Here is an 11,315-nt window from a genome sequence, read left to right on the forward strand (position 1 = left end):
CCAGGAAACATTGTGAAAAAGGGAACAGAGAATCAGGGAGTTTGCTGTGAGATTCTTTCTCACATCAATTGGCTGTTCAGTGCCCAGTGGTCGGTCAATAAATATAAATATAAATATAAATATAAATATAAATATAAATATAAATGTAAGTGTAAGTGTAAGTATAAATATAAATATAAATATAAATATAAATAGGTTATATTTAGGAATATATATGTATATATATATATATATATATATATATATATATATATATGCATGCAATAACAATTAGTAGAAAAAGAGACCATGAATTTGAAGGAGAGTGGGGATGGGTATGTGGGAGTATTTAGAGGAAGGAAAGAGACATATGAAATGTCATAAATATTTTATAATCTCAAAATTAAAATTAAGAAGGAAAACAAAATTTGTTAAAGTGGCATATATTTTATAGTACTTACTCTAGTATTTGTGCTAGTCCTCAGGATTACCCTCTGCGAACATATTACTAATTATGACTGATGCTTCAGACAAGTTAGATGCTCCATGGACAGCATTTCTCAAAATGTCTAGTCCATATTTGGCTCGGAGGGAATCTGGGGAGAGCAGTCTTGCTTCTTCCGGGTCTACTGGGCCAACCATTCTCCTCCATTCTGCAACAGCATTCCACTTGGTCAAAACCATGATTACTGACGTGCCCCTGCAAATAACAATTCTTTTAGAAGGAAGGCTTTTTCAAGGGCACGGGTCATACACATTGCTAGAGAAAAAATGCTTCTGGTGCATACGAGGTGATTTTTCCCTAATCACTATGATCACGTGCTGTCTTTGCTTTCTCCTTTTTTTCACAAGTTTGTGTCACTTGAGTGTTGTACTTTGACCCCAGAGAATTATGCAAATGGATTCATATTTTTACTCCCTTGGGAACCACATAAACATTGTCATAGACCCAGACCTTTGGTTCATGTTCACCCTTCAGTCTCTAGTCCAGTGGTTCTCAACCTTGCTAATTCTGTGTCCCTTTAATACAGTTCCTGGTGGGATGACTCTCTACCATAAAATCATTTTGTTGATACCGTTGTTAATTGTAATTTTGCTACTATTATAAATAACATTGTAAATATCTGATAGGCAGAGTAGCCGATATGCAAACCCAAAGGGCCATGGGTTCAGAACCACTGCCTAGTCCTTTAGAGAGTGCCTCCACTGCAGAAAGCACTCTGCCAGACTACCTTCATTCCCAAGATGAGATGATTCCCAATCACTCTATTCAGTGATTGGATGGTATAAGTTATGAAGATGTCTTACCTCAGCTCACTGTATTATCACTTGGATGACCACTAGTTGGTCAGCAGATAGTTCAGTTCCCTGACCACTTTCTCTTGCCCTGATTACATCTTTTTCTTTTCCTCCAAACAGTCCTCTAAATACAAAGCCTGAAACATGAACGCTCAGTGTAATATACAGCAAATCTATCCACAACAGATTCACCTGGAGCTCTGCTTTTTTATTGTTCATAGTGCAAATTCCTGGTTCTTTCACTTCCTGTGACTAGGTCCTATGAAATTCTCTCCATTTTGCAAATAAGGAGATTTTACCATAGTTCTGTATTGACTAAGCATGAACTTTAATTCTGACAGCTGCTACATGTAGTGTAAAGAACTAAAGAAATCCAAAGAGGAAGGGAAAGGGGAAGAAACTGTAAAATAATAATAATAAATTTTAAATGTTAACAAGGTATCTTTTCAGGAGTCAGATTAGATATAAAGTTGTTCAAAATAATTTGTTTCCCACAGTTTCTATAATGTACAATTACCACTTCTATAGTACAAACAACAACAATTCAGAAACTTACAAAGATAAGACTTCCAATACACTTTTATAAAAGTCTTTTCCTGTTATTTTGAAGTAAACTTTGTTTGCATACTCTGGAGTCAGGTGCATTTCCTTCATCAGGGTCAGCTCAAATCCTGCCTCTTTAATGCTCTTCAGGATCTCCACTAAGAAAACAAATATTAGGTACCATTGTAGATCATTTATTTCATGTTCATGCTACATTCTAGGATATAAAAATACTAGAGGAGCATAATAGTTCAACTTTCATCTTGTGGTTTATATATAGAAAAGTGTGAAAATTAAAAGTTCACAGCCATAAGGCCTTTAGGATATTAGCATGGATGTCCCACTTTGATCAACCAAGAGAGTATGTAGAATGAGAAATGTCAGCATGCTAAGCATGAAGACATAGCTTCATCTTTACACCCCAGATGCCTACAAATGTCTTATGGGGTCAGTGCTAGTGGGAGAGCCAAGGCAAACATTCTTGCCTGAAGCACAGAGGTACTTCTGAGTAGCATCAATACAGGCAATCCTGTAAGACTCTAACCAACAGCCTGAATGATAAAGTCTGCATTCTCCAGACCAAGGGGAACCAATTGAAAGATGTTACAGGGTATATGAACTTATTTCTAGTTAGTGTATAGCTCATCCCTTACTTCTCTTCTTTATTCCCAAACAATGAAGGTAAAGTTAGTTTGTAGAAGTAAGCACCCATGTTTGAAAGTGATGTCTAGTTGAGTGGCAGACAAAGTGGTGAATCAATGAAAGATTTGACAGAATAAGATATGCCCAATTCTCACCAGAAGAGAGAGGAAAGGGAAGCTCCTTAAGGGAGAGCCAGACAGTACAGGAAGCAGAGAGTACAGTGCAGGAATACAGTAGAGTTCATGGAGAGTGTTGCAGAAGAGTTGAGAGGGAGGCTAGAACATCACAGAGAGGGGGAAAGAGATAGTTTTGCCAGGACAGTTTTACAGAAACAGATTGAAGAGAGAACAAGCTAGACCCAAGTAAAAACAGAACGAGCAAGAGAATGAGAAGAAGCCAAAAGATTAGAAAAGATTGCTAGATTAAGTTTGAGGCCAAGCAGAGCAATTCAGAGACTGAGAGAAAAGCCAGATTGAATGAGTCAATGGATAGAGGAGTTTGAGCCAGAACAGCTGAGTTGAACCAGTCAGCTAGTGTTCAGAAAGAACAAGAAAGGATGAGCTTATTGAGCAGTAAGTCTCAGATGCTGAAAACATCTAGGCCTAGATTAGGTTGTACAGAGGACTAAGTCTAGGTTAGCAGACAGACAGTAAGCTTCCCAGAAATGATTACAACAGAGAATAAAAGTTACCCATTAATTCAGATATTTCAATGATTTGCCATAGAGAGTGGTACTATTAGGAGATGTGGCCTTGTTGGAGGGAGTGTGTCACTGTGGGGGTGGGCTTTGAGGTCTCTTTCTATGCTCAGGCTCTGGGCTGTGTGGAATCTAGTCTCCTCCTTGCTGACCACATTAGACAGCCTCATGGATGCCTGACTTTGGATTGCAGTGTAGAACTCTCAGGTCCTTTTCCACATCTGCCTACATGTTGCCATGCTTTCTGCTATGATGATGATGGACTAAACCTCTGAAACTGTAAGCCAGCCCCAAGTAAATGTTTGCCTTTGTAAGTGTTGCTTTGGTCATGATGTTTCTTTGAAGGAATAAAACCCAAAATAAGACAGCACCCCTCCCTCCCCAAAGCCCTTTGCCATCTGCAAAGCAACAATCCTAGTTCTAAGCCATAGTCTCTGAACCCTTTTTATATGTGAACCTCCTTTGCCTGTTAGATCCATGGCTTGGGAGCCATCTTCCCTGCTCCAGTTAAACAGTCCATCCACCAGCTTCACCTGGCCTAGCTCGAGTCCCAGTTCTCCTGTACCGGCCCAATCTTGACTATCATATGAGACACAGAAGCAAAGAAAAAATTCCACATGCCTAGGTCAAATCACAAAAACAACAACAACATAATTGGCCAAACAGTAAATTTCCCATCCAGCTCACTAGTCCTACAGGAGAACCCAGAACCCAGAATTTAGAACAATCATAAACTTTATCAACAATCTTAGTGAATCTAAAGAAGATATGGAAAAAATACATTCTAATGAATTCCATGTAGATAAAAAATAACTGCTTGAGTAACATGTCTAACACATTACTACACAACCAAGTGAGCGAATGGAGATAAGTCAGGATTTAAAGACTGAGCTTAATAAAAAAGAAACACAAAGGAAAGATGAAATTGAAAAAAAAAATAGTATACCAATTAGGGAATTCAGGGGGGACGTCTCTCTGTAAAGGGAAACAAACAGAAGACAAAACATTAGGACTTGAAGATACTGTAGATGCTTACTTCTTTCTTCGTGTGTCACGTGAGGCTTGATCAGTGCAAGCGTGCTCTGAGGAGGGAAGAAATGTGCTATTTCCTTCTCAGCTGCCGCTTTGGAACTGCTCCCGTAGAACTGGTTGATAGGAAATTTTTCTGAAGCAAACTGTACACATAAACTTGGAAAAGGAAAGAGCTAGATTAAAAATTGAGTGTAAAATAACAATCTAATGTAATGTATCACCACTTAAGTTATCAAGAAAAAAAAAATCAAGCAACAGCACCCATCCCAGATTGAAATACTGTACAAAAGGAAGTAATTAGCAGCTGATTGGGTATACTATGCCCTTTCAGAGAGGGAGCAGGTGTTAGGAAGAAAAATAGGTGAACATTTAAATCCCATTGTTAGTGAGTATGACCAAGGGAGAATAATAAAGAACAGAGACCCCATAAGCCGGGCAGTGGTGGCGCACACCTTTAATCCCAGCACTTGGGAGGCAGAGGCAGGTGGATTTCTGAGTTCGAGGCCAGCCTGGTCTACAAAGTGAGTTCCAGGACAGCCAGGGCTATACAGAAAAAAAAACAAAAACAAAACAACAAAAACAAAAACAAACAAACAAACAAAAGAACAGGGACCCTAGTAGTGAAAATTCCTGGCTAGCTATGTGACCTCACTTGGTAAGATTAAAGTACTCTGTGCAGTGATGTTAATGTTGATCTTGATTTTTCTCATCCTCTTTCAAAACTCCTATGATCAATTAAAGATGTTGCAGCTATGGTCACAACTTTCGCTGGGTAATTTTTATTTAATCGTGGTTATGGTGGTTATTTCTTCCAATAAGTAAAAATGAGAAGGCCAGATCAAGCATCCCATCTTTTCTTGCAAAGCTATGGCCATCTTCAAGCTGCCATTAGACCAGTCCTCCACAATAAATAGTCAGTTACTCCACCAGGAACAGGCGCTTTCCCAAGAATCCATCTCAAACTAAAATTGTATTTCTTACATCTTAGAATTCAAAATAAATTAAACTGAATTTCATGGAAAAAGAATGGAAAGCCATAATGTAAGTGATACCTCTGTGGATGAGATGCATAAGCTTCCTCAATAGTTTTTGGCCCAATTAATGCTTTCCAATATTCCACACCATTTTCCCTCCGTAGAGCAAGGACATAAGAGGAATTACTGTTAAAAAAAAAAAAAAAAAAAACAGTCCTACTTAGAAGGGAGAACAAAATAATCACAGGAGATAGAGGGTGGAAGGGGATTGGGAGGGAGAGGAGGGAGAAATGGGGGGTAGAATAAGGTATGGGAAGAGACGGAAGAGATGTACAGTCAGGAAATTGAGCAGAAATGTATAGCAATGGGGAATGGGAAACTGGGGGTAGCCACCAGAAAGTCCCAGATGCCAGGAAAACAAGAGGCTCCCAGGACCCAACAGGGATCACATTAGCTGAAATACCCAAAAGAGGGAAGAGAGAACCGGTAGAGACCATATCCAGAGGTTGGGTATGGCCCCCAATTAAGGCATGGGGCTACCCATCTCCAAAATTTTAACCCAGAATTGCTCCTGTCTAAAGGAAATACAGGGAGAAAGAGTGGAACCAAGACTAAAGGAAAGGCCATCCAGAGACTGCCCCACCTGGAGATCCGTCCCATATGCAGACAATATTGCCAATGCCAAGAAGTGCTTGCTGACAAGAGCCTGATATGGCTGTCTCCTGAGAGGCTCTGCCAGAGACTAACCAATACAGATGGAGATGTTCATAGCCAACCATCAGACTGAGCACAGGGACCCCAAGGGAGGAATTATGGGAAAGACTAAAGGAGCTGAAGGGATTTGCAACCCCATAGGAAAAACAACAATATCAAACAATCAGACCCTTCAGAGCTCCCAGGGACTAAGCCACCAACCAGAGTACACATGGAGTGACTCGTGGCCCCATATGTAGCCTTATCTAGCATCAATGGGAGGAGAGACCTTGGACTGTGAAGGCTCAGTGCCCCAGCATAGGAGAATGCCAGGGGGGTGAGGTGGGAGTGGGTGGGGGCACACCCTCATATAAGCATGGGAGAGGATGGGGGTTTGAGGAGGAGAATCCAAGACAAGGAATAACATTTGAAATCTAAATAAATAAAATAATTAATAGAAGAAAAAAAGAAAAAAACAATGAAAAATGTTAGAAGCCAATGACATATCAAGAACACAAGTATGGACTGTTAAATTGACACAGCATATCAAATGATCTATAAGAAGTCCAATAATGCTATATGTCCACATCTACTCAGGAGCATACTCAGATGAGCTGAGAAGTAAGATGGGACGAAAGTTCCTTAGAGTGATTACTTCCAGACTGCCATACTCTGATTGGTTTATGTAACTTTGCTGTATTTTTGCCTCAGCTGCATCTGGCTTACTTCTCTAGATATCAGCCAACTTTCTAGGGTCTCATTTCTTTTCCAGGACTTGTCATATGGAATGATTATTAAAGCCCTCCTAACAGTAATCAGACTGCCCAAAGGGTCAGACATTTCTCTGCTTGGACTTGGTGATACTGCTCACTCAGGAATGTTGCATCCTTTTTTACTGGAAACCAGTATGTATCTATGCACAGGGGACCTATTATTCATTCTAACAATATTTCAGAAAGGGAGAGGAACAGATATTTGAACAGAGTATGAGGAAAGTAACAAGACTGACAAAGACGTAGACCAAGAGCTTATTTATAGAATTTATAAGTTTTCCCAACCTAATTTTCAAAAAAAGCTTAAGAAAAGATGGAAATGAACAGACAATTATCACAACTCTTTCTAACACGGAGCACTGATTTACCTGCTCATGTGTCCTATAAGATTATCAAAATACTCTTCGTTCTCATGGACCTTGCACACTGTTCTTGCTTCTTCCTCTGATAATACTATTTGCCTCTGCATCAGTATGGTGAACCCTTCATTTTGAATAACGTTCAACACCTCATCTAAATATAAACAGTTATGACAAAGTAAGTCCCAAACTTGCAGATTTCCAGCGATAAACACAATCTATGGCACAATATGGTGTAAGGTATCTTATGTGTTTAACTCTCCTGTGAATTGTAAAATTCACATAAACAACTTCTTAGGTTTTAAGATGAATGGCACTTCTTAATATATCAATTAGAATGTTGCTTCAATTTTTCTGACCACATAGTAATTAATCACAAACACTTAAACAAAGAAGCCTCAGGAAATAATTTCTTGTGCTGCACATACACTGTATCTTTGTAGATATACGATAACTTGATTGGAAATGGCACCCATAGGTTCATATATTTCAATGCTTGCTTCCAAGTTGGTGAAATTGTTTGTGAAGGATGAGGAGATGTGGCCATGGTGTAGGAGGCATGTCACTGAAGGTGGAGGAAGCTTCAGGAGCTCATACCATTGCTAATTAGCTCTTTCTCTCCCTCTAACCTTTGGATCAGATATAAGCTCTCAGCTATTTCTCTGGCAGTATGTCTGCCTGTTTGCAGCCTTGCTTATTACCATGATGACCATGGACTCACCCTCTGAAACACTAAGCAAGCACTCAATTAAATACTTGCTTTTATGAGTTGCCTTGGTTATAGTGTCCACAGAAAAATAAACAAACAAACAAACAAATAAATAAATAAATAAATAAAACTAAGATAGTTACCTAAGTATTTAACCAATTCATGTATAAACCTTTATAAATAGCAGGCTATTATTTGACTTACTTATTTAGGGAGAAATAAATTGACTGAATATTCATAAGCATTTCTCCATTTCCTTCTCACTAGCCTGCTTCTCTCAGTTGAAGACCAGAAGATAGAGTGTCTTCCCTTCTTCCTGAGTATACAAATGAACCCAGCTGTGGTATATGACTATAAAAAAATATGCTGAAGTGTTTCTGAAAGAGCTTCCTAGGAAAATCTTCCTGCTCTACACTGGTTTTCTGCTTTTTTGAGGGGGGGGTGGTTTTTGAGACAGGGTTTCTCTGTATAGCCATGGCCATCCTGGAACTCACTTTGTAGACCAGGCTGGCCTTGAACTCAGAAATCCGTTTGCCTCTGCCTCCTGAATGCTGGGATTAAAGGCAGGTGCCACCAAGCCCAGCTGATGGCTTTCTGCTTTTAACAGTTAAGAACATGATGCTGGAGTCTGTAGACATCACTGGGTAAATAAAAAATACAAATCTTAACCCAGAGCCCAGTCAGTGTTATGCATGGTTGGTAATATTTTTCCACTCCTCTGACTCAGTGTATAAACTAAGGAAGGCCTACACAATGACATTCAACTACCACTCTTCTGGTACGTGCAGTTTCATTAGCTGCAACAGCGAATGGATTCCCTTCAGGTTTGTTCCCAAGTCAGTATAAGAAACTATGACTGCCAATTGCCTGAGATGCAAGTGGCATTTGTTAGAAGACTGTAAAGTGATTGCTAAGCAAACCAAGCTGCCACTATGCAGGATAGCCCACAGGCTTTATTCTCATCTAACAATTGCTTGTTGCACTCTAGGTTCGTAGATTTATTGCCTGTCCATTGTGGAAGAGATACTATATCAGATGTATTTGCTTTGCCTTGAGTAGAGCCTTATGCTTAATGTCAGTAAGAAAAACAAATACGGAAGTTACTATCTTTCTTACATAGAAACTAAAAATAGGAGAAAGGCGCTAGTAACAAACCAAACACGTGAAAGATCCTAAATAGATGTATCTGCACTAAAATAGCGACAACCTAAAAAAAAACTGATATTTGCTGAGGACATTGTCATGCTTTGGAGCAAATCATTTGACTCTGCCTAAAAATATAAGTTAATAAGAAATATGAAAGCATATGTTGCCTTCTGCCTGGTCCTTGCTTCTGGGGCAGACTCCTAGTTGGTCTGCCACCATGAAGACTCCATATCCCAATACATCCAAGAGGACCTGCTGCACTCAGAGCAGTTGGTAAGAAACCCCCTCTGTCCCAAGTCCTGGAGCTGCTGCGGGGAGCCTGGTGGACACAAGACCCATTACCCACCAAAACTCCCACCCTCCTGAATACCACTCCCCTTCCTTCCATTACTTCCACCCCTTCCACCTAGTCCTTGCTGCTGGGCAGACTCCTAGATAGTCTGCTCCCATGAGGACTCCATATCCAATCCATCCCAGAGGACCCGCTGCACTCAGAGCAGTGGCAAAGTTCAAGCCCCTCTGCACTCAGAGCAGTTGAGGATCCACTGTTCTCAAAGCAGTTGAGAATCAGCTGCGCTCAGCACAGCTGGACAGCAGCTTGACTGTTCCACTGAAGACCCAACAGTCTGAAAGCTTCCCAGGAAATCTACTGCAGCCAGGGCAACAGATCAGTAACGTTGCCCCTATGAAGAGCCCCCAGTTGGAAATCTCCACAGGTGGTCTGATACAGCCAGGACCACAAGCCTTTCAGGAGACCTGAAGCAACCCAGGGACAAAAGAAGCAGACTCCATACAACCACCCAGATCAACAAACACCAGGGATATCCAGATGGCAAAAAGCCCATAAGCAACAGAATCGAAAATACATGGACATCATCAGAACCCAGTTCTCCCACCACAGCAAGCCCTGAATACACCAACACACCTAAAAATCAAGAATCTGTCCTAAAATCCTATCTCAGGAAGATAATAGAGTCCTTTAAGGAAGATATGCATAACTCAGTGAAAGAAATACAGGAAACCACGTGAAGGAAATTGAGTAAAGTGATCCAAGACCTAAAAGTGGAAGTAGAAACAATAAAGAAAACACAAATGGAGGCAAACCTGGAAATAGAAATCCTAAGAAAGAGGTCAGGAATTACAGATGTAAGTATTACCAAATGAACACAAGAGAATGAAAAGTGAATTTCAGGTATAGAAGATACGATAGAAGAGATTGACATAACTGTCAAAGAAAATTCAAAACATAAAAAACTCCTAACCCAAAGCATCCAGGAAATTCAGGACACAATGAAAAGACCAAATCTTAGAATAATTGGAATAGAGGAGAATGAAGATTCCCAGCTTTAAGGACCTGATAATGTCTTCAACAAAATCATAGAAGAAAATTTCCCCAACCTAAAGAAAGAGATGGACATAAAAGTACAAGAAGAGTATAGAATACCAAATAAATGGGACCAGAAAAGAACATCTTCTCTTCACATAATTATCAAAACATTAAATGCATAGGGCAAAGAAAGAATATTAAAAGCTGCAAGGGGCTGGGCAGTGGTGGCACACTCCTTTAATCCCAGCACTTGGGAGGCAGAGGCAGGCTGATTTCAGAGTTCGAGGCCAGCCTGGTCTACAGAGTGAGATGCAGGACAGACAGGGCTACACAGAGAAACCCTGTCTCGAGAAACAAGAAAAAACAAAAAAATTCAAACATTCAAAAGCTGCAAGGAAAAAGGGCCAAGAAACATATTACTGTATCTTACCTATTAGAATGACACCAGACCTCTCCACAAAGACTATGAAAGCCAGAAGAACCTGGTCAGAGGTCATGTAGACTCTAAGAGAACACAAATGCCAGCTCAGGCTACTATATCCAGCAAAACTCTCAATCAACATAGATGGAGAAACCAAAATACTCCAAGACAAAACAGAATTCAAACAGTATCTATCTACCAACGCAGCCCTATAGAGGATCCTGGAAGGAAAACTACAACACAAGGAAGGTACCTGCACCAAAGAAAGGACCAGATATTAAGCATCTCACAACAAAGTCAAAAGCAGAGCCACAAGCACATAAAACCATTTACAAAGCCAAACATATCAGGAACCAACAGTCATCTCAATTTAATATCTCTAAATATTAATGGACTCGACTCACCTATAAAAAGACATAAGCTAACAGACTGGATACGCAAACACAATCCTGCATCTTGCTGCATACAACTCAACACACTATCTCAGAGTAAAAGGATGGAAAAAGATCTTACAAGAAAGTGGTCCCCTCCACATAAAACCAGAGACACTGAAATTGATAGAGGAGAAAGTGGAGAAAAACCTCGAAGATATGGGCACAGGGAAAAAAATTCTCAACAGAATACCAATGGCTTGTGCTGTAAAATCAAGAATTGACAAATGGGACCTCATAAAATTGCAAAGCTTCTGTAAGGCAAAAGACACTGTCAACAAGACAAAAAG

General features: G+C 40.0%; 1 protein-coding gene across 1 annotated transcript in view; it reads right to left on the reverse strand.

Annotated features, from left to right (window-relative positions):
• Window positions 1-453: 453 nt before the first annotated feature.
• Window positions 454-11,315, reverse strand: part of Nme8 (NME/NM23 family member 8) — a 54,753-nt gene continuing 43,891 nt past the window's right edge. The window contains exons 11-15 of the mRNA XM_021216071.1: window positions 7,001-7,145; window positions 5,245-5,352; window positions 4,197-4,348; window positions 1,835-1,979; window positions 454-679 (exon numbers count right to left, since the gene is read on the reverse strand). Coding sequence (XP_021071730.1) covers window positions 454-679; window positions 1,835-1,979; window positions 4,197-4,348; window positions 5,245-5,352; window positions 7,001-7,145 — 776 coding nt within the window. The remainder of the gene's footprint in view (window positions 680-1,834; window positions 1,980-4,196; window positions 4,349-5,244; window positions 5,353-7,000; window positions 7,146-11,315) is intronic.

The sequence above is a fragment of the Mus pahari genome, chromosome 16 (assembly GCF_900095145.1).
Source record: "Mus pahari chromosome 16, PAHARI_EIJ_v1.1, whole genome shotgun sequence".
Lineage (NCBI taxonomy): Eukaryota > Metazoa > Chordata > Mammalia > Rodentia > Muridae > Mus > Mus pahari.